Below are 23,610 nucleotides of genomic sequence, written 5' to 3'. Positions count from 1 at the left end.
CGCAGCACTGCAGGACTCGCTACGCATGCAGGTGTTTAATAACTCACGTGTTTTGATCTTTTTTAGACTGGTAAACATCTGAACAATTTTATTGACAGACACATTTATTTCAATGAAATGATCACGCAGCTGCGCAGCTATCTGCATGGGGAGAACAAAACAGATGTTTACTAGACTATTCATTACACAGCTTGGCTTTTTTTCTTGTACAATAAACATGATAACACTCTTTCATGTTTACTTTTGACTGTGAAACGCTACATTGTTACAGCTGTGGCTCAAAGTGACATAGAATTAAGGCAGTTAAGTCGATAGTTGTAAATAGGTTCGGGCTTGTGTTGTGCAGCTGATGACGACTTCCTTCAGACCTGCTTCGTCATGGATGAAAAAATCAGCTTTGTGCAAAGCACCTCCAGCTGTGAAGAAAACAAACGTTGCCTGAGGTGCAGAGGTGCGAGGTTGCACAGCAAAGGATGAATCGGACTCAGGCCACCGAGACATAACCCGCAGTGCGAAATGCCCCTAAGTAGGGAAATCGCTTTGTCTGATGTTGTGATATTCTGCTAGAGAAATATGTCCTAGAAGTAAGCAATGAATCACAGAAGAGACACTGACTGTTGGGTGTGATGAGGTCACCAGCAGAGACATTCAAGGTATCCTAAAATGGTCTAGAAAAAGTAAACAAAACTGGTGGTGAAGAACATAGCTCGTGTTTGTTTTTGGCACAACTCTTCCGCAGCAAAAGAACCTGCTTTGAGGAAGTTTGGGACCGTTCTTTGAGAATGGTGTTATTACAACAGAATTGATTGCTTTAGACCTGTAGAGACGTTCCCTTGGACTTCCTACATACTGTATGACGGCTTGGTGGTGTAACTCCTGTGCTCTACAGTGACATCAAGTGGACAATAATCACAAAACGCTCATATTACGTCAACATATCAGATTTGGGGTTAGAAACCTTGACTAACTTAGATCAAGGCAGATTTTTTTTATATATCCCATGATATGTTAATATTTTCTGAGTCATCGCAAGGCCTCGTTGGCGCAGTAGGCAGCGCGTCAGTCTCATAATCTGAAGGTCGTGAGTTCGAGCCTCACACGGGGCAGCGTTTTTTTTTCTCAGTGGTGTTGTTCCCGGTGTGCACAGCAGTCTCGTGTGCTGTTTCCTCTGTATCATGAATGAGACACGTATCGCGCAAAAATTGAATTTCTGCAGTGGAGCGTATTTGTCACTTGGTGGCGACATAGCCCATTACCATTAATTTCTATTTATGTGGGCGTCGATAACCGGCTAAATATGACCGACAGGGAAGTACCTAAAATATTATCTTCCGCCAAAGTTAGAGCATTAATTAATTTGGTCTGAAAACATAACATGCAACAAAAATACGTGTTTTATTTACACACTATGAGGGAAGAAATCTGGCACATCAAATGATCCATATCCATTAATTATTTCAGTTTACCAGTGTTTTCACTATCCAGAGTTACTTAAGGGAATTTGTACAGCTCGGCTGAATAATAACTTGTTGCCCGTGACAACCAAGAGGGATATCTTGGACGCCACAACATAAAAGCTTGACAGTTTAATTTAAATATGGAATACATTGTCAAAGGATGTGCCGGCAAAGTGCAAAAGACAATAGCGCATAGTTTTGTGTGGCTGAATTCCAGGGATTTTTCTTTTTTTTTCCACAGGTTATTGGGTTTCAATTTGAATTTTCCTGACGAACACTCCTTTTATTATCACCGATATTTAAAATGCATTTAAAATAGCCTTAAAAATCTGCTCTTATGAAACGTTAATGGCTTGGCGTCTGATTCGACAGAAGCGCCTGAAAGTTGCACCAGTTCATGAAGTGCGTGTGTGTACGTGTGTGTGCGAGGGGAGGGGGAAGAACCGCACATGCGCAACACCGGTGTTTGGATTCCTCCCTCCTGCGAGACTGACAGTTCGGCCGTTAGCTGCTGATCACCGGCAATGATACAGCAAACACGCACCAAGCTGGACTCATTCACCCCAGGACGACGCGTTTTTACCAGACAACGCAAACTGCAAAAGCCAGATGCAGTTTTATCATCGCATGTTTGCAGTTGGATCCTGTTAAAACGGAATATTCGACGATCCGAAGAGGAATTGGTGTGATGGCTGGTTTTCTGCGACATACGCTGGAGTGCTAGAAAGCTTCCAGCTTCACACGGAAGATCAGTCGGCATTACCTCAGTTATTCAGCTCTATTGGCGTTGACTTGTTTGTGAGTGTGCTGACAACAGATGAGCGTTTGCTCTATAAGAAGCGATTGTGGAGCGCGGCTAATCGGTGCCGAGTCTAGCTCTATGGCTAACGAGGGGGCTAACTGAATTTGGTGTTCTAGGTTTATATTTTCTATCCTCGTTTACTCTTACATCTTGCTCCATTTAACCGGCTGCTATTTGGCACAATAGAAGACTTGAGTTAGTGTGTAATTATTGTTGGTCCTGTATGTTTGGCTTGAATTTTAAAGGACAAAAATCATCTGACTTGTCACGGATGGCTCTTTAGTATCGCGGGATCAGCAGCTGACCCAGCTAGCTAACGTCAGCTAGCAGGTAGCATTTATAGCCCCTTCACTGGCGTTTCAGTAGCTCCTCCTCGACCAACATGCATCATCAGGACTTTACCGGGGACCTTCCGGGCTCCGGTAGCCGAAAAACGACTTACCACTTCAGGAGAGGCAGCAGCGGTGCGTCTGCATCCTCCGCGGCCGGCGGCGCGGGAGTCGCTCCAGCGGATGACAGTTTGAACAAGGCTGGATCATCTTCTCCAGGACTCCATCACCAACCACAGTCACAGGGCTCTGGAGCGCAGGTGAAGAAAAAGAGTGGCTTTCAAATCACCAGTGTCACTTCAGCCCAGATAAACGTGAGTGGAAACAACAGTTTGGCTGATGACACTGAGAGTTATGATGACATGGACGAGTCCCACACCGAGGACCTCTCCTCATCTGATATGCTGGATGTTCCCATGGCAAGAGCTTCAGACATAGGCGTGCCAGAAAGAAGTTCATCTGATGAGACGCTAAATAGCCTCCATGGTGTGGACACCCCAGGCCTCACATCACCAAACGAGCCTCTTCATCCTCATTCCATCCCTCAAGGCTCTCAGCAGCACGCTTCTCTGGTCAACGGGACTGTGCATCAACATTACTATCCTCATCAGCATGGCCTCCCTCAGCATCGTGATAGTTTGGGAGGTGGTGAGCCTTCATTACCAGGTCTTCTGATTGCTCCGTTGTCTACCTCCAGTCCAGCTCCTAAACCTGGAGTGAACATTTCACAGAGACCTGTGCTGTTGGACAGCAGCAAACCTGCAGGTGCTATGGCACATGCAGTGGTGTCTGCTGCTGGAGGACCAGCCGCTGATGCACACTTGCAGAGTAATGTGAACTTTCTGAATGCTCCTGCTGCTGTGCCTGTGCAGATGGCTGAAACCGGAGGCGGGCAAGTTGGAAATGCTTCCAGCACTCAGATGCAGCCACCTCATACTCAAGCAGCCACAGGCTCCCGTTTCAGGGTTGTTAAACTGGACACAAATTCTGAGCCGTTTCGCAAAGGAAGGTGGACTTGTACAGAGTACTATGAGAAGGAAGTCCCTCCAGCAACAGTGTCTGAGGTGGTTAAGGGTATTGATGCTGCTACAGAGATCGAGTCTGCTTCTGGATTAAGTCCAGGCATGCCCAGTGTACAACACCCACACACTCTGCAGCCCTACCCGCTGCCTAGCCAAGACTTTACAAGTCCACAAGCTGTGCAAAGTCCCCCACAAGGACTGCCACAATCTGCTACAATGGCTTATGTGTCGCACCAAGAAGGTGCAGCTCACATGCAGAAACCTGGAGTTCCTATCAGTTTGTCAACAGCTGCAACAACAGAGGGGGTGATTCCAGTCCTCCCTGTGATGGCCCAGCAGGTGACACACGCCCAGGCTAGTTACTCTGCAGCTCAGCTCACTTCCGGAGCCTTGGCAAGTATTCGTCAGCCGGACTTCATCCAGCCAACTGCTCCCTTCCAGACCCAGGTTCAGCCTCCGCTGCCACATGTTCCCACATCTGTCCCACCATCCTCAGGGGTCACAGCGCAGCCCCCAGCCAGCCTCACTCAGCATATGCCACTTCAGAGTCATGTGGCCCCACCTGCTGCGCCCATTTTTCCTGCTGCCCAGCCACAACCTTTGGCACCAATACACCCTCAGACCCAGCCGCCACTCACTGCCACAGTCGCCGTAGCACAGCCTCATGGTTCCCCATTCATGCCGTTGACTGCCCTGCACGCTGACCTGCAGCCTCTTCTCACCCCTGGCACCACTCTCACCCAGGCTTCCCCCATCAAGACCTCCCAACTTGAGGATGCTCAAAAGCTCCTGTTTCAACATCAAGGCTTTCTGGGTCTTCCCAGACTTGGAATGGGAACCTTTGCAGAAGGGTCCTCTGATACCAGCGGCTCTGCTGCCAGCCTGGCGCACATTGGGATGTCAGCGGAGGCCAGCGCTTTCATGGTTGCTGCTGCAGCTGCGGGCCTTAGGACCCAGCAAGTCGAAGGAGAGGAGGACAGGTGAGGGAAATGTTCTTTTACGTGACACTGTATGTCTACATTCACTTGAAAAATGTTTCATGCCAATGCATTCGCAAACCTTACATTTAAATTAATGAACTGGCTTGTTAAGTTGTGAATTGAAACCCTAAAAAAAGATCTTCAGATGAGTGTTAAAATTGGTGTGGATGTTTGAACAATTCTCATTCATATCAAGCACATCAAGCTTTCCAATGACTTATATACAATTCTGATCATGCACTTACATTTCTCTTTGGACATTGTATTGCCTTGTTGACGCTGGATCGTTGTATTGATTGATTGATCTTCATATGGTCTGTGGTGTCATACCGTTTTTGTTTTGGAAGAAAAACAGGAATTTAAGGTGGTTATGAAACCCACATAACAGCTGAATTTTGTAGCATAATGTCAGACTTCTGGAAAATGAGCATAAATTGATGGAAATACCGAAAGTTAGTGACCTTAAACTATGGAACCAATTGAGGTTAATTTGTATTTCTTTTACTCAGAAACATTCCTGTGCTGTTTTTAAGGACCTCGAAAGAAATATCTTGGATGGCTTCATCTCCCGTGACTCTTGTTAAGAGCAGCCGTTTCTGTTGTACAGTACTGTGTTATGTCACAGCTGGCAGAAGAGCCACTGGTATCAGTCTTAGTTTACTCTGAATTGTTCCTAGTTCTGGTTGAGCAGGAGATTTATGTTGTATGTGCACAACACCTGGTGGGGGTTTGTATGTACATATCAGACACGTACAGAGACATCAATTGTCCATGCATTTCTGTTGCTAGAGTCTTTCAGTCACTGTGGCTTTTTAGTTTTCATCTATCTGTCTCTGTATCACTGTCTACTGTGTTGTTACCCCTGCATTTTATCATTTAAAATGAGCTAAACCATGTGACACCACTCAAACTCCAGACATTGAATGCTGTTACTGGTTGCTTTCAAGAAGTCACAGGTGTCCGCAGAACCGATCTGTTTGTTTGTAAACCATAACCTGGCAGACACACACACCTGATGGTGTAGTCAACATAAAGCATGCACTGCCAATGTGGTCAGTAAATACGTAGAAAAGCAGACAACAGTTGCATATGAAGTCAGTGAAGTTGAACAAGTCCACTGTTTATCAGTTGAGTCAATCTTACGTTTCTCCCCTGGTCACATGAAGGCATTTCAAGACGTCAGTTGGCTCATGTTATTGTTTTGCTGTTTGAGTTTATAAAATAAAGGTGACATGTAGCAGAGATTGGGGAGAGACTGTTGCAGAGACGTAGTCTGAAACATGTCAGCCGTAAGCTGTCAGTGTCAGAAACAAAACAAAAAAACAAAAAAATCTATTTTATTATGAGATGTGAATTCCACTGTTTCCCAAATATATTTGTGTAATTAGCTGCGTTTGATGATCACACTGGTTAATAATCAACTTTGTAGAATCTCATAAATAGTCGTCTATCTCAGAGTTGACGGAGTTGGTCACAATTTACAGGTGGAATTTTTGTGTGCTGGTCTTGTCAAGTCCTGTTGAAGGCAGCAGATAATCCTGCACTGGTTTGTTTGATCTCATGACGACCTTGAGAGTGTTTTCTACGTTACTATTAGCAGACACAGTTTTGCAGCTGTAACTGAGCTTCTCCTGAGATAACAAGCTGATATTGACTCATTATTGTTTGCTTAATTTGTACGCAACTGTCGGTGTTGAACCGGTGTTACCAGTGGTGTTGGTTATTTTTTTTATTTTTATTTTTTTACACTTATACACTATATTGCCAAAGATATTTGCTCACCCATTCAAATGATCAGAATCCGGTGTTTGTCCTTTGACAAACATTTGGGAAAGAATGGGCTGCTCTCAGGAGCCCAGTGAATTTCAGTGTGGAGCTGTCATAGGATGCCACCGTGTGCATCAAATCCAGTCGTGAAATTTCCTTGCGTCTAAATATTCCACAGTCAGCTGTCAGCTTTATTATAAGAAAATGAAAGCATTGAGGAACAACAGCGACTCAGGCATGAAGGCCATGTAAACTGATGGAGAGGGGTCAGTGGATGCTGAGGTGCATAGTGCAAAGAGGTCGTCGACTTTCTGCACAGTCAATTGCAACAGAGCTCCAAACTTCATGTGGCCTTCAGATTAGCCCAAGTATGGTACGCCTTCTCTGGAATGATGAATCACACTTTTCCATCTAGCAATCTGATGGACGTGTCTGGGTTTGGAGTTTGCCATGAGAATGGTACATTTGTGTCAAGTGTGAAATTTGGTGGAGTTATGGTGTGCCGTTGTTTTTTGAGAGTTGGGCTTGGCCCCTTACTTCGAGTGAAATGAACTTTGTTTGCTTCAGGATACCTAAACATTTTGGACAATTTCATGGTCCCAACCTTGTAGGAACAGTGCAACATGGATAACAGAGTTTGGTGTAGAGTCCTGATCTGAACCTGATTGCTGCGGCTTGCTGCTGTCTTATGTATTTTGTCATGTGAATACTGCTAAAAATGAAGCGCTCACGTCACCCTGGATGGATGTATTTATCCACAGAAGCATATTGAACTAATTGTGAAACCTTAATATTGGCCTGTCAAGACGTTGACTAAATCATACGCTAATCAATAATGAACTTGTTCACTTTGGGGGCTTTGGTTAATTTCCATGTGTATGTTTGTTTCATTTCCTTGTCTTGCTTAAAAACAAGGTGTGCTCGTGCTTTTGTGGTTGGAGCCCCAAGGCTGTGGAATGCCTTTCTCTATCCTTTTAGAGCTGCAGCCACTGTGGACATTTTTAAGAGGCAGTTAAAAATGCAACTTCTTTTAAAAAAGCTTATTTTTCAGATATTTTGACTTCATCTTGTTTTATGTTTCACCAAGCTACTTTGTATGTACCACTTTGTATTGTATTGTTTTTAACTTGTTCTTATGTTTTTTGGTAATGTTATCTTGTTGTTACTTACTTTCTCCGAACTACTGTCTTTGCCCACTGACAGGATGTCCACAATAGATAGCTCAGTTTAAGCAAGTTAGCAAGACCTCGGTGGAGCAGCACTGTATCTTTATGGAAATAAAAGGAGAAAAGCCAAAAGCCACAACCCATGATGTGGGCATATTTTGTCTTCAAACCTAGTGTACAATATTTCAAGTTCTATAAAGTTATTTCGACTACAACAGTATAATACTGATGAGAGAAAAAAACATTACAATTTAAAGGGTGTACTTGCCTTAGGTTTTATATATATCATTACATAAATTTGTCAGTAAATTTGTCAAATAATAAAAGCAAACTTTGTTATCAAGACATGCCTTTCCTCAATCTGTATTTGTTGTTGTTGCTCTGGGATTCAGAGCAATAGTTCAGTAGTACATTTTACCCATTTAGGACAATTGATACTCTGTACGTGACAATGATGTTCAATGTATCCAAAGATGGAATTCAGTTGAGGAAAGTTCAGATTATTTCTGTCGAGTACAATTCAAAAGAGAATGCATGCGACAGAGGAAAAGGCGACTCAGGAAATATAGGATATAATTACTGTCAAGAAATGTAACTTTTTCTGTTCCAAGTAGGTGAAAGAAGAAGAGGGTGACAAGAATTGATAATCATGAATGTGATAATTAAGGACTGGTAGAGGAGAGGTAGGATGCTCAAGATCTTTTAAGGTTGAGGCTGAGTTGAAACTCCCGGAAGAGGAATTGAAGCAGATGAAGATGAGGACTGGCTGCATGGAACATTTGAAGAAGTGACAGGGATGAGGATCCCAAAGTTTTTTATTGGGGGTGACTCGGAAGGACAAGTTTAGGAATGGGTTATCAGAGGGACAGCTCATGTGGAGAAGTTTGGAGATAAAGTAATGGAGCGACTCAGGTGGACATGTGGAAAGGAACTCTTTTGGCAACAAAGAGAGATGCCAGGCACTTTGGTGAAGACTCTGGTGGCATACCTGCATTTACTGCTGAATCAATTTGGAAAACGAAGTACTTGAGGGGTGAAAGCAAACAAGTCAGATATATACTGGTGTTCTGCTGCCTGTTAGCACAGCTGACAGCTTCTATCTCTGTTGCGACTTACTAGCTCTGACCCTTATGTGCGCACAGTAAATCCTTTGATGTTCACCTCCTCTGATGAACAACAAATTACTTTGTTGCGTCACATTTCTCAATGTGTTTTAGCGTCTTTGTTGTCAAGTGGCACATATTTTTATATATTCATCTGAACATGTTTGCCCTCCACCCTGCAGTGTCTTAGTTTCTTCTTCATGTTCCTTCTGCTCTTGCTGAGACTGTGAACTTCCTTTCAATGGATCACTAGTCTGCTGCCCAGCCACACTTGACATGACCTGGGACTTTGAGCAGTTTCATCAAGGACACCTCCTCCTTTGGTTGGACCATGTTCTGAGGTACCCTGTACACATGCTAATTTGTAAGTGCCTAATGATGGTCATCAGTCTAACATAGTTTGAAAAATACAAATAGATGAATGTGCAGGTCGGTTGTACTTGAAACGAAATGACTTTGTTTCTTAACAATCTTTCTGTCAATCATTCAACATTTGGAGTGGGGTGTACTATACTTGAATATAATGTTTTTTCCTGTAAAAATATGTTTGACAGGACACTGTCCAGGAGCGAGAGTCTGTTGGGAAGAGATAGAAGTTCTCAGACGAATGTTCATTTGTTCTTATCTATTCCAAGTGATCTGCGGATTTGTCTCCGAAGTAATTAATAATCGGAGAAGCGAGTTGAATATCGGCTGCAAGTCTCCCTGGCGGCTCTGCGTCTTCGCTGACATTTAGTGTTCCCCGCTGTTATACTCGAGTGTGACCACAGTGTGGCAGCGCGTGTCCACAAATCAGCCAGCTACTATTGCTCTCGGTTAGGGGTGTCTTGCAAAATAACTAGACCCTATTCATCGTTACCTTCTCACAACCAATGAATCCACTGTGAGACTACACGGTTTTCCCACCCCACATTTGCTTACTTTTCCTTTTCCTTTTTCGTTTCATCCAGTTATTCTTGATCAGTCTTTCTTTGATGGTGTGAGGTTTATCTCTCCTTTGACATGGGTGTTATTTTCATTTTAGAAGGTGAACAACATTAAAAAAGATAAAGTCACAGCAAAGGAATAGACAAACCTCATGCCATGTTTAAAGTTGGCATAATACACTAAAAGAAAAACCAACTCCATTTGACATATGATAAGCGGTTCAAACACTAATTCCTCTAGTGCAGAGTGAAAACAGGATTTTACGTTACACATTCAAAGTGAAATACTCTTGAATGTTAACTTGATCATTTTCATCAGTCAAAGTGATTTGAGTGAGGCACGTTTAATTACCTTGTGTGTTCATGCTGCTACTTCTTAGTGGCAGGCCAGATGCCTTGTGGGGACCAATTCCTGACAAAAACACTGTCCTCATGGGGACCTTTTGCCGGTCGCCACAGGTCCAAACCTCAAAATAACTGGGTCATTATAATTAGGTCTAAGTTTGGTTCAGAGTCATGGTTCAGGTGAGCCAGGTGTTTTGGATGGTTAGGTTTAGGGTGAGAGGCTGGGGGAAGCATTATATCACTGAGAAACCTCAATGTCCCCACAGGGATCGCAATACAAACAACTCTGATCTCACCTCCTTTGGCCTTGAGCTCTTCTTTGTGGAAATTGAATTCCTGTTTTATCTTTTTCACCATCTGTTTCCATGAATGTAGTTGGCCTCACACAGTTTTTGTACATTTTCTTGAAATAACTGTTATTTATGCTGCCATTGTGGAAAGTTGTGGAAATTTGCTTCACAATAATATATTTTTAACCCCAGGGGATTGACATTTGATGGGTTATCTTCTCTCATTGCTACAAATATTATCTTTAAGTACTGAATGTGAGGTAGTGCCCTTTCATTCAAAGAATCCTAGCTTGCCAAACGAAACCTCAGCTATCACACAAGTGAATGCATGAACTATCGACGACTAGTTGTGAATAACTACCTGTTTTCATTTGAGCATTGTCAGGGCCTAGTGTGTGTTGTGTGGGTTTTAGCTCAGGAACTGTATTGAAATGTGATGCTGTGGATGCTGCAGTGGGAGGTCAGGGGTCAGAAGTGATACAGTAATCACCCGTGGAGATATTTGGAGTCTGCTGCAGAGCGCCTCCAGTAAAAATATGCTTCAGAATCATCTTACTCCATTTGCCATCCAAACATATATATCAGTTACACTCTACTCTGACTACGTAAATCTCATATAAATGTGGCCTTTCCAAGCTTGGGGCTCTACGTGAAACCAGCCTGTTGGTGCAAGTCTGGGGCCAAGTTTCTCAAATAGAGCTGAGAAGCGGCTGCATTGTACATTTGGTGTTCATGTTTACATGGCTGAGTCAGGACGTAACTGTCAAGGGTCTCTGGCGTTTTGTGACGTCAGTAATGCAGTGTGTACAATTATGCATTCCTGCATGTATAATAGATTCAACATAGGGATTACGCTGTGTGTAATGTGTGAACATGAACGTCATAGTTTGTGTGCACGTATACACACTGCCACAATAAACTTGCTTTTTTTTTTTTTTTTTCATATTTATCTATGTAATGAAGAAGCATCTATTTAGCTCTGCTGGTTTTACGACAGTTGACCAGATGCAGCATGTCAAGTCCGTGACATCACTCATATTGACGACTTGACAACAATGACTAGCGCGAAGCCTCGTCTTTCCAAACTCGATGCATTTTTTTTACATGATGTCTTTTGTTGAGTTTTTATTGCTATTTTTGTGACCTATTTCAATCTTCAATCTTGTTCCAATACCCCATATTGAAGGCAAAAAAAAAAAACTATTGATGCTTCGATCAGGGTTTTTGCTGCCGATCACCGATACCACACTGCATTTCTCAAAGTTTCCACTGTGGACATTTTCAAAAGTTTGAGATTTAGGCGGTTAACGAACGCTGACTCCAAAACAGCAACGGATTCAGTTGTGCCCATGTATACAACACCTAAGACAGGCTGGTCATCTGGCTCTGTGAAATTAATACGTTTTTTGGGCGAACCAGCTGTGTCACTTTCACTAGCTCAGTAAACTCTCCGTGCTCCATCAAGTGTTGGTGCTTTAAATGGCTACTAACAAAATACTTGCTTCCCTGCACAGTATTTTCCTGTGCATGTGCTGCAGGATGCAAACTTCAAATGACAGGTTGAAAGAACCTCCACACAAGACATGCTGCTGCCAAGTGAGCAGCGAGTCGGGAGTAGCAGATGCTTCACAACCTGTGGTGCTTCATCAGAGCGGCAGCTACCACACGTGATTGGTTGTGTGATCAGCAATGACAGGTCGTGATCTGCATTCACAGATCACGCTGAAATCGGCCGATCATGATCGGTGCCCGATCGATCAGAGCGTTCCTAAAAAAACAAAAACAACTAAAACTAACACAAAAACAAATACAAAATGAAACTGAAACTAAGCAAAAACTGAAAGTAATTAAAACTAACCAACCGTCTCTAATAACTAACTAATTAAAACTAACTGAATTTGTCATTCTTTCTTATTCCATGTCTAATTATTCAGGAACAGCTATGCCAGCTATGTGAGAATAGATGTAAAGCTGTAGCAGAAGAGTTTAAGGTACACATTCCATACATACATCTGAATGTCTCGTCTCCATGGATGTTGAACAGGCATTTGATGGAATGGTATGATTTGGCACCATGACTTGGTTTTCAGGAAACTACATGTCTTGGGGTTAATTATTAGATTTAAATCCTACTGTTCGGACTAATGAATACTCCAAATCTCTAAATTAATACAGGGGTAGTTATCAAGGATGATAAGTTGTTTTGGCCATAAAGTCCCTGGCCTTGTCAGCTACATCCTGGGCCCGAACAGCATACGTGGTGGATCTGCTTTTGCTGTTATAATCTTTACTTCTACTGCAATCCTGGACAAAACATTCATATGCAGATATTTAGATTCGATTGAACCAGTAGTATTGGAGTGAAGCCAGTGGAGTGTGCATAGTATATATATATATATATATATATATATATATATATATATATATATATATATATATATATATATATATATATATATATATATATATATATATATATATATATATACATACATACATACATATAGATATATATATAGTGTCTTATATATTAAAAGTGTTATTATTATTTAGCTGTGAAATCTGTGTTGAATCTTTCAGGTAGTAGGTAGCAAGATGGCGCTGCGTGTTCAGGATTCAGTTCTGTTGCTCCCCCATGTCTCTCATATGGCAGAGGATGGTTATGTAAGGCAATGCGTGCACGTTGGAATGATCTTCTGTCGCTTCGCAGAGCACCCGCCCTGAGAGCTGTGATGCTGTGAGAGCTCCTCGAGTTTGGGAGGAGTTGCATGCCTTTGTTTCGGCAGTTCTGAGATGCAAATACATGGGGTTCCAATTGATACATGGATGGATGCATTTAGAGGATATGAAAAATGGCCTTTTGTTGATGTGCATGTACATCATTTGGATGTTATGACAAATACCAGCTGACCACAAGTGTATCAACTCATCAGCTTCATGTTCATTCCCTGCTATGCAAGAATATAACTCACTGTGTGACTGTGAACCAGGAGATCACTGATCTTAATCACAACCTAGCCCGTGCTAGACATTTAGAAATTTGGGTAAACGTGGTCTGAGTTTCGTCAATCACAGCTTCAGCAGCTCATCTTAGCTCTCAGATCTGTTTGATTTATGCTGTTTTTTACTGCCGCTTGATCACAATGGTTAGGTAATATATGGGTCATCTCTTTGTACCGGACATGGATGACTGTAGCTGTGCAATGAATGGGAGCGTCCCATCTGGGTTGTCTTGACGTCACCACGCCTTTTGCCATTGGTTGAGATTATCACTGTCTCCTATTGGTTGAAAGTAACCAAGTGGCTGTACATGGTCTTTTGTTCTGAGTGGGCATGCGCACTTTAACCCCAACGAGTGGGAACACAATGTACACTTTCTAGTATATGAGACCTTGGAGCAAGCAAATCGATCTCAACAAACATCAAACCAAAATGGATCCAACTTATTGTCACTATGGTTCATCATGCTGGGTCTGCAGTGAACATGGCCTTTGACCTCTGTCATATACAGTTAGACTGCAGGTGGACAGATATGACTTCAAATCTATCCAGGTCAAGTCTGATCAAGCATGTTACCGCCAAACTTCCTGCCGCCATTTTGTGATGTCCATTTCGTCGCATACCCCTTGACGTGCATCTTGTCACTGATGCTGTTATGATTCTCCATCGTATTATAACACACGCTGGATCTAGCATGGCAGCACACGTGAGGCAATGATCAGTAGAAACCAGTGCTTCTGTACGTGTGTGTGTGTGTGTGTCCAGTGATGCATCCGCTGATGAGGCGCGACAGCAAGGCAAAGGCACGCTAGCATACGTCACATGGACAAAATAGCCAGAGTTTAAAGCAAGCAAGTGGTCAAAATGGTCATGTATTTTTTTAGGTTAATAATCGTGTTTGGGAAACCATGTAAGGTTACGAAGTTAAGGGAGGTGCCAGTGTGCGTGAAGAGGTATGTGGTTAGCTCCTCCTATTGGGTGCTCTAATCTCTACAGACAGTTTATATAACAACAGAATGGGAGGTGACAAGACTGCTTAAGCTGTGACATCACAGCACACCCTCCTTTCTCACTGTCCTACACACCCAATCATTCTAGACTCTATATGTGATTCCAACAAGCTTCTGTTGCACAAACACAACTCCCTGTTCTCCCTGGCTCCCTCCAGTTGGTGCTGTCCCCCATGTAGTAGGGAGTAGGGGTCAGGGGCAGGGGGCGCAGGTCAGGTGAACAGAGGAGGTGGTGTTTGTTTTGGGGTCTAGCAGTGGAAGGGCCCTGTTTCGGTCCGAGTGGGTTTCTTAGCTGAGCGCATCAATGAGAGACAAGGGGCTGGCCGGGGCACGAGGAGTGCGGCGCAGGGACGCTATGACCCTCAAGGTGCTCTTCTGGGAGCTGGAGAATCATCTTAAGAGGTAACCAACATGTGTTGTCATTCTCTGGGGGGGTGTTAAGTGGGGGTTCTGGTTTCCAGGGAATGGGGCTTAACCAAATGTCTCATTGTGTGGATGTTAATACTGTGTTGTCACAATGGGTTATTAAGACCTTAATCACTTCACTGCAAGCATCATTATGAGAGTTTTGATCTGCTCAACAGTGGACATGAGAGGACATGATGTTCTCTCGCCAGCCCATGCGTGTTGCTGGCTGTATAGATGAGCATGTCCTAGACTGACATGCTTTCATTCTACCTTCGGACAGACTCTCATGCTGTAATTTGTCATCCATCTTGGTCGACTGGACATTTTCATCCCAGATTCCTCTCAAATGTGATGCATTAGCTAGTGAAAATGGTGCCCTTAAACAAAAGAGGGTGTAGCACAACATAAAGTTACCAAACATCAACAGTCATTGTGCTCCACATGGTGAATAAAGGAAAAAAGACAATAAAGTCAGAGCTCATTCAGAGTCCTGAATTGTATGGTGTTAATATGTAGTCACACACACAAACACAACCTCTTCATTTTCAGCGTCTGCTGTCATTTTCAGGTCCTGCAGATAACCCTCTCTTTAGTCAAAGTTAAAAAAAGCCTCTTCATCCTCCTCGTGATGCAATGCAAATGTCCCAAATGTCCCGGACACGCCCAGCAGACAGGTGGCTGTCACTGAGCTCTGACGTTGGTGAATCGCATTCAATATTAAAGACTCTTCCAAGGTCCACTGCATGAATACAAACACTATTGAACTGAAAGTCATCAAAGCATCATTGATCCTTTATGTGCCTCCATCATCCTATGTGAACCTTGAATGCAACATAATACTTTTTCTTGGTAGTTGATTGTAGCAGCTTGTATCATTTTCAATCAATTTACAATCAATTTTCTATCAATTTGTAGCCAATGAACTGTATTGTATTAACTGTTGAATTTCCCCTCTTTGGGATTAATAAAGGCCGTCTATCATAACATGAGCCAAGTTTCAATTATTATTTTTTTTTTAGGATTACAGGGTAAAGAGAATAAGTTCATCCTCATGAATGATATTCACTGAAAAAGGGATTGATGACAGTTAAGGTCATTTTAAAACCTCGAATGATCTCAGGGCTGTCCATCGTCATTTATTCTCTCTTGATGTGTACCTTCTGCCCTTTTTCATTTTGTGAAGATTCTGTTGACTATGAACTAGAGCACCCAGTGACTGTTCAAGCCTTGGTTTTCCTTCTCTTGGTGGAAAAACAGACTTTTCTCCCATCAGAATGTAACCCATTTGTATAGAACGGTTGTACTTCATAAGGGATCATTTGTCTTTGTCTTTCTGGCTTGTAATTGCTTTAAGATTGAACATGTAAAATATTCAACCAATATTTACTGTTTGTACCTCTATGCAGTTTGCATGGTTTTCACAGCCAGATTTCTCTCAATGGTGGTCTTTGAGTTCCAATTCTGGGTCTGACGCAAATGTCATTTCTTTCCTTTGAAAACTCTATTGCAAACTGCTATTCCATATTTTAGTCTAATATGCATGAATATTTAATGTAATATTAAACGAAGATACAATCTTGTGATTATTATCTTATTAAATCTAACAATCAGGCCTCAGTAGTCAAGTTTTTATTATTCACAATATTGATGATAATTGTGGAATTCAATGCGTTTACTAGCATTAATGTGAAACCCCGTTTTATGCCACTGGTAGGCCACCTACTGTGGAGCTTGGGGGGAGGCTTCTTATTGAGGCAACAGAAGCTCTCCCTTCAAGTTGGCCACATCACCCGTTTATTGACACGGTTTATTGCTTGAGGGTTTCTCCGGTGACAGCTGGATAGTGCAGAGCTCAGCATTCGTACTCGCTGTTGACGGTTTATAGCTGGAGGTCTGAAAGGACTCGGTGAGGAAGAGGACTCGAACTTAGTCTGCAGTCGAAACGCTACAGAAAACAGTGGCTGCTAAAATGGACGCGGTGCAGCAGGTAGATATGGCATTATGACGAGTCACTTGCCGACCAATCACGGACTTCGATGTTGCATGTATTATGCAAATGTTTTCGGCTTGGCCAATCAGAGAGCCTCTCGTGCTGTTATCGCTGCATGTATTATGCGATCAGCAGGCGCCGCTACGAACTGCAGCCCGCCGCCTTAGTCTTTGTGCTCAGTCCGGGCAGCGAGGCGAGCTTCTGCGGCGTCTGCGAGTGTTGCTATCGAGAATGCTCCTGTGTTTTGTCGCGCCGGACTGCCAGCCCGTACTGCCGCAGGCTTGATGGACGGGCCAGTATGAGTTCTCAGTGCTACACGGTGGCGATGGACCTAAGTGTTTGTCAGCTAAGGAATTTCTCCATTTCGTTTCTGTCGTCGGTGTTGGGGAAGGAGAGCGCAGCTGTGCGGCTCGACAATAGGTAACAGCGCCACTCCGATTGATTTGGCTGGATACAGATGTATTTTTAATACCGTCGATTGACGCGCCGTTTCCCCGTGATTTACTGTTTCTGGAAACGGCATTGTCTCGCTTGCTGCAATCTCGCGCTGATCTTGCGTCATCGATACCGAGTCTTACTTTGTTTTCTCTTGTGTCCTGCAGCTCTTCTGGTGCCAGTGTGGTTGCCATCGACAACAAGATAGAACAAGCCATGGTAAGTCTTAATGTCGTATTATGTAACAAGCAGTCTTCCATTGATGCACTCGGACTCGGTTCGAGTTGACTTTTGATTGTACTGGTGTTGCTGACGGATTCGAGGACTGCCGCCTCGAAGCGCGCAGTTATGTTGTGCACCTGTGTTGCTGCTCCGTCATGGTTCGGACCGCTGACCCGCAGCTTGAAGTGGGCCAGGATGTGGTTCACACGCTACCCCCCCACCTCTCATTTCTCATGCGTGGACAGCCCTTCCTTGTGTTGCTAGGCAAGCTGAGCCTCCCCTCCGCTCTGTATAAATAACTTGGCCCGTGATTGGCTCCTCCCACTCAGTGCAGGAACATTCTGTACCAGGGCAGCAGCAGAGGAGAGGGGATGCTCCAGTGATTAACCAGCAAATCCCCCGTCAGCAGTATATGCCCCCACAGCAGCAGCAGCAGCATGAAGATGCACAACAAAGCGCATTGGAAAACTGTAGTCTCCTAACAGAAAGGGACCGTTTCCTGTGATGTGATGGTGTCAAACTCAGTCTAGTTTGTGTTGCAGGTTCTATACAGAGGTTAGTGAATTAATAAAAAAAATCTTCAAGTTTTTCTTGGAGGTATAAAAGGCATTGTTGACCAACTCCTAACAAATTTGCACTGGAGGGGAAGTTGGGATTGTAGTTGTCTGTATGTTTTCCTTGATTCCTTGATAAATCACTTCGATTCAAATGATGAATCTGGTACTAGTTTCTGATTCAGACCAGAACACAGCTTTTCAGTGTGAACCATAGCCCTTAAGTTTCCTTCAAGTCTGATGCTAATGATTAACAACATAGGAAGGTGCAACACTGCGGTGGTTGGTTGGTTGTGTTAGCCATGGACTAACCGCACTTGGGTCCCCTCACAGGACCTGGTGAAGAGTCACCTGATGTACGCGGTGCGTGAGGAGGTGGAGGTGCTGAAGGAGCAGATCAAGGAGCTGATCGAGCGGAACACCCAGCTGGAGCAGGAGAACAAACTGCTGAAGACCCTGGCCAGCCCAGAGCAAATGGCTCAGTTCCAGGCCCAGGTTCAGACAGGCTCTCCGACCAGCAACACCCAGCCACCGCTTCCTGCTGGTCCCACACCGGTTCTCCCATCCACACAGAATTCTGGCACGTCCGCATGAGCCTCGCTGAGGACGACGAGTAAAGATGAGGAAGAAGAGGAAGTTTTGCTGTGATCTGACTGTTCCAACGTCAGCCACACTGACAAAGAAAACAACTTTATGTTCTTGCACATTTAATTTAATTGCTGGACTGTGGCGTTGCACCAGAGCGCAGCTGCTTCTTCGATGACACACAATCGTCATGGTGACGTGAGGACAGTACGCTGCTGACAGGAAGGGACCGTCTATGGCCCAAGTCTGCAGGCTCGCTCCGGTCTGTGCCATCCATTCACCCGTCGTGAAGACCTTTGGAAGTGCAGACCCTCCGTCCCCCAACTCAAATCAGACACTCAAATCGCACCTTGTTTTTGTGCACACATCTTTTACAGACAGTGAAAACAGACCGACCGAAGAGTCCCATCAGGAATGGGAAACAAAGCCAGGCTGATGTGCTGAGTTGGGGGTTACGGGGTTTTAAATCCATGCTCACACTGATTCCTTTTTTATTTTCACTCTGCCGTCCCCTATCTGAGCACTCTCCCACCTTGGATGGAGCGCCAAACATTTGTAGGGAATCAATGTCGTCTCAAGTGAGGAGAGGGATGGTTGTAAGAATTATTTCCATGTTTGTATTTGTTCTTTTTGTAATGTTTTGTCCTAGTAATGTGTCATAATTGAGGAGGCGCGAATAGGACTTGACTGTTTTAGTTAGTGACTTATTTGTACAGATTGAATTCCTGATTCTGCCAAGTGCCTGGTTTCTGACCATAGATACATATATAAACCATGTTAGCTGTTTTATTCTCTGTGTATGTATATATATCTCTATGGTTCCACCAGGTTGTGAGCTGCCTGTGACGTCGGTTCTCAGGGCGGGAACAGAAGAGAACTTACCTCGACACTAAAAGTGCGGCCACTTGAGCCGCCCTGGAGCTTGTCTTGCTTCACTCTCGCTCAAATGATGTTTTGAATTTGATGGCGTGAGTAACTTTTTATTTTATTTTATATAATGACATTGGTGTTTTTTTTTTTTTTTTTTTTTTTGTTTTTGTTTTGTTTTGGTCTTAGTCCAGCCAGGCGTTGGAGCCTGTCCCAGCACCAATGAAGAAACCGTTGCTGGCAAAAGGAAAATGCCCAGTGGAATTTTGTGGATGTGTTATGCATGTTTCCTCAGCCCATCACTAATGTGAAGTTACAATTGCACTAGACAGTTGCACCTCGAATAAAATGATGACAAAACTGTCATGAAATGGCTGATCTTTGTGTAGATGGGCGGGCCAGTTCCAAGATACCATGTAGACAAGGAGCTACATGAATGGAGGTTGGTAGTTCCAACATACTCTCTATTACCAAAAGTATTTGCTCACCCATCCAAATGATCAGAATCAGGTGCCCCACTCACTTATAAAATCAAGCACCTAGGCATGCAGACTGCTTTGACAAACATTTCTGAAAGAATGGGCCGCTCGCAGGAGCCCAGTGAATTCCAGCGTGGAACTGTCATAGGATGCCACCCTGTGCATCAAATCCAGTCATGAAATTTCCTTGCACCTAAATATTCCACAGTCAGCTTTATTATAAGAAAATGGAAGAGTTTGAGAACAACAGCAACTCCACCACAAAGGGGTAGGCATGAAAACTGACAGAGGGGTCACTGGATGCTGTGGCATGTAGTGGAAAGAGATTGCCGACTTTCTGCACAGTCAATCGCTACAGAGCTCAAAACTTCATGAGGCCTTCTGATTAGCCCAAGTACAGTACGCAAAGATCTTCATGGAAAGGATTTCCATGGCCAAGAAGCTACATAATGTACATACAGTACATCTCCAAGTGCAGTGCAAAGCAATGGATGCAGTGGTGTAAAGCGAGCTGCCACTGGGATATAGAGCAGTGGAGATGCGTTGTCTGGAGTGGCGAATCACGCTTTTCAATCTGGCAATCTGATGGACCAGTCTGGGTTTGGAGGTTGCCAGGAGAACAGTACATTTCAGTCAGAACACCTTTGGGATGACTTAGAGCGGAGACTGAGAGCCAGGCCTTCTCGACCAGACAAGAATGGAAAAAAATTACTGAAACACTCCTCAACCTTGTGCGCAGCCTTCCCAGAAGAGTTGAAGCTGTAATGGCTGCAAAAGGTGAACCAACAACATATTGCACCCTATGGGTTAGGAATGGGATGGCACTTCAGTTCATATGTGAGTCAAGGCAGCTGAGTAAATACTTTTGGTAATAATCTAAGTATTCGGTCACTGTTCTAACTATTAAAGGAATGCTGGCTCCTACTGCAGCGATGAGAAGAGCGATCATTTGACAGTGCCTCTAGTTGCTCCAAACTTGGTAACTGAAATGTCTTGCTTTCATTGTGAAGTGATGCTTGTAACAGGACAGTTCAACTTACGGGAGCATCTCGTGATATAAACCCAGAACTTCACTCGCTAAGATGGTCTATGAGGGTCAAAGAATATGAGGGTTCCTCTGGAAGTCAGGCGCTGTCTGACCTCCATGAACACACTTGGACGTGTGTGTGGATTCTTCTGGTTCTAATAAATCATGCAGAATAGGCGTCGGTAAATGTTAACTACCGATCAATCAGTATTAAAAAGCGTGATTGTTCGAAAGTGTAGTAGATGCATCGAAAAAATATTTGTATCCCACTTGGATTCACGCGTGCGCCACGCCCGCAGTCATGTAAATATTTATGTTCTCGCCGCCTACGGTTGGTCACATGTGAGCGAGCCCCCTTTCAGAAGTCTGCCGATGGAAGCACCGCCCCGCGCGCCCTCACGTGGCGCCGCATGCCGGAGCGAGAGCCCGAGGTGGTGACGTCACACCCAGAGATCACGTGATACAGGCGTTTTTTTTTTTTTTTTTTTTAATTCGCTCAGATTCAGATGTTCCTTGAAGAGATGGTTCGTGGTCAGTCAGAACCCCACCCCCTTGATCCAGCGACGACTGACCGTCTCCCTGTCCAGAAGGCACTTTCGCAAATCCCCTTTCATTGACCAAAGGTGCTTTCTTCAGGACACGCATTACTCGAGCCCGGATCACTCGCGGATTATGTGCCTTTATTTTTGGCTACGTATTGAGGTAAATGCTGGGAGGGACCACGATGGTAGTCTGCTGGTTAAACCCTGCGTGGTCCAGACTGGCTCCTCAAGATGCTTCATGGGATTAGACAGTCCTTCCCACCCCCCCAATGAGGACCTCTCATTGCCATATCCCTTTCCCCAGCCTCTCATTCTAAACCTAACCATCCAAAACACATGAAACACATGGCCAACCTTAACAGGACTCTGAACCAAGCTGACTATGATGACCCACTTATTATTACTTATTATTACTTAACCTGTGGGGACCGGTCAAATGTCACCACAAATCCATAAGGTCTAACTCCTTCCCAAATAATGTTGTGCATGTGAGCTTCCTCTCATCTGTGAATGAAAGTCAGCTGAAACATGTTTTCGCATTCCTGTAACAAATCCAGACCAGGAGAATCAGGAGTCACTTGCTTCAGCATGCGACAGTGATCGGGAAGGATGTGAGTCTAGATGAACTAGAGTCATGTCTCTGTGGTTTGTACTAGCAACTTAACTCTAATGCTACATGACATCTTAAATATGCACCTGTTGACCTGAGTGATCAAAGTCTTTCACTCCTGTTACCACCTTGTCACTAGACACCAACATCACAACGCTGAAGCGTCACAGAACCAAAAAAACAAATAAAATAAAACAGGAAAATGTTTTGTTGCGGCCTGGGCCATGAGACGTTCTCCAACCAGAGTGACGTACTTCTTAAGTAGAGAAGCAGTCACAGCATAATCAAGGTACTTCCAGACTGGCCAGACTGTCTGAGTCAATTGCATGTATGGCAGCAGAAGTTCAATTTCCATCCATCCTCATCCTTAACTGTTGGGTCGTGGGGGCAGCAGCTTCAGAAGATCGCACCAAATGCTCTTCTCCTGGGCAATATCCACCAGCTCTGACTGGGGAATCCCAGACACTCCCAGGCCAGTGATATATAATCCCTCCACCTGGTCCTGGGTCGATCCCTCCGCCTCCTCCCAGTCGGGAGGAAACACCTCCTTAAGGGAGGCGTCCAGGGGGAAACCTCATGTGATGCCCAGACCACTTCAACTGACCACTTTCACCATTGGAGAAAACTCATTTCGGCCGGTGGTATCCAGGATCTCGTTCTTTTGATCATGACCCACAGCTCATGACCATAGATGAGGGTCGGGATGAAGACAGTGATTTGGTACAGCTCTTTTTTACACACCACAGTGCGGTAGAGCCACTGAAGTATCCCCCCTACTTCGCCAACAAATCTCCATCTCTCTTACCTCCCAACTGGAGAAAAAGATACGTAAACTTCTCCACTTGAGGCAGGAACTCCTTCCTGGAGAAAGCAAACCATCCATTTCCAGCTTTCCAGTCGCACTGTGATGAAGCCAACTCTTTGGCCCTATACCAGCATTTATTTTGGTGGTCTTGCCTCCTAACATGATTTGTACAGAATTGTTCTGCCATCTGGGAAAATCGTTTCACAATACTCTTGACAGCCATGTTGATTCACTTGATGACAACTATACTGTGGGTTCAACAAAATAGGAGTTTAAGTTGAACTATCATTTTATGCTCATCATGTGAAAGTTATAATAACAACACATCAGGAGCTGGAGGTCTACAACCAGAACAGGACGGATGTGACAACATTAATGGAATAAAATTTGTCCCAGGCAGTGTGGGGACGTAGTGTCCTGAAGTGTCTTTCACCTTCATCCCCCACGCACACACTGCAGAGATTTCAAAACAAACTTCAGAGAATGGCGACAGCAAGAGTACCATGGCTCCCCGCTGAGAGAGCAGGGATTATGGGGAATCACGGGCCTCATCCATTCATTCGGAAGCCGAGGGCTCTCTGTCAGTGCTTTGTTTTTCCAGAGTCCTACTGAAAAGACAGTTGAGCTACCGCCAACAGACATGAGGGACAGAGGACTATCCGTAAAAATCCTGAAGTCAGAGGAAAGTCTTTTGTGCTTGTGGGCACAGCCTGGTAGTTGGTCAAAGCATCAGGATCAATGAACAATGATGAAGAGAGGACGCAGGACATCAGAGCAAGACTCCAGAGTGACTCTTCATCTCGACAGGTTCCTTTTTTGTATATATATTATATATTATATTTATATTTATATATAAAAAAACACAAGGCAAAATAAGAAGTGCTTTCTT

The 23,610-nt window shown here is 44.0% G+C and overlaps 1 protein-coding gene and 1 non-coding gene across 5 annotated transcripts; both read left to right on the top strand.

Moving 5' to 3' along the window:
- The first annotated feature begins 1,033 nt into the window (after positions 1-1,033).
- Positions 1,034-1,106, top strand: trnam-cau (transfer RNA methionine (anticodon CAU)). The gene has a single exon. It is a non-coding gene; the product is annotated as a tRNA-Met (tRNA).
- Positions 1,107-1,936: 830 nt separating this feature from the next.
- Positions 1,937-19,618, top strand: zgc:65895 (uncharacterized protein LOC393546 homolog). 4 transcript variants are annotated; one of them, XM_053865972.1, is made up of 3 exons: positions 1,937-4,590; positions 17,198-17,249; positions 18,140-19,618. In XM_053865972.1, exons 1-3 carry the CDS (start codon positions 2,642-2,644, stop codon positions 18,398-18,400), a joined length of 2,262 nt encoding a protein of 753 aa, XP_053721947.1. In that variant the 5' UTR covers positions 1,937-2,641; the 3' UTR covers positions 18,401-19,618. The 4 variants fall into 4 exon arrangements, with proteins under 4 accessions (XP_053721947.1, XP_053721972.1, XP_053721963.1 ...); XM_053865997.1 differs by lacking the exon at positions 1,937-4,590 and adding an exon at positions 4,654-8,967; XM_053865988.1 differs by lacking the exon at positions 1,937-4,590 and adding an exon at positions 12,790-14,599.
- The last annotated feature ends 3,992 nt before the right edge of the window (positions 19,619-23,610 follow it).

Source organism: Synchiropus splendidus, chromosome 1 (genome assembly GCF_027744825.2).
Source record: "Synchiropus splendidus isolate RoL2022-P1 chromosome 1, RoL_Sspl_1.0, whole genome shotgun sequence".
Taxonomy (NCBI): Eukaryota; Metazoa; Chordata; class Actinopteri; order Syngnathiformes; family Callionymidae; genus Synchiropus; species Synchiropus splendidus.
This window is presented reverse-complemented; position numbering and strand designations above follow the sequence as displayed.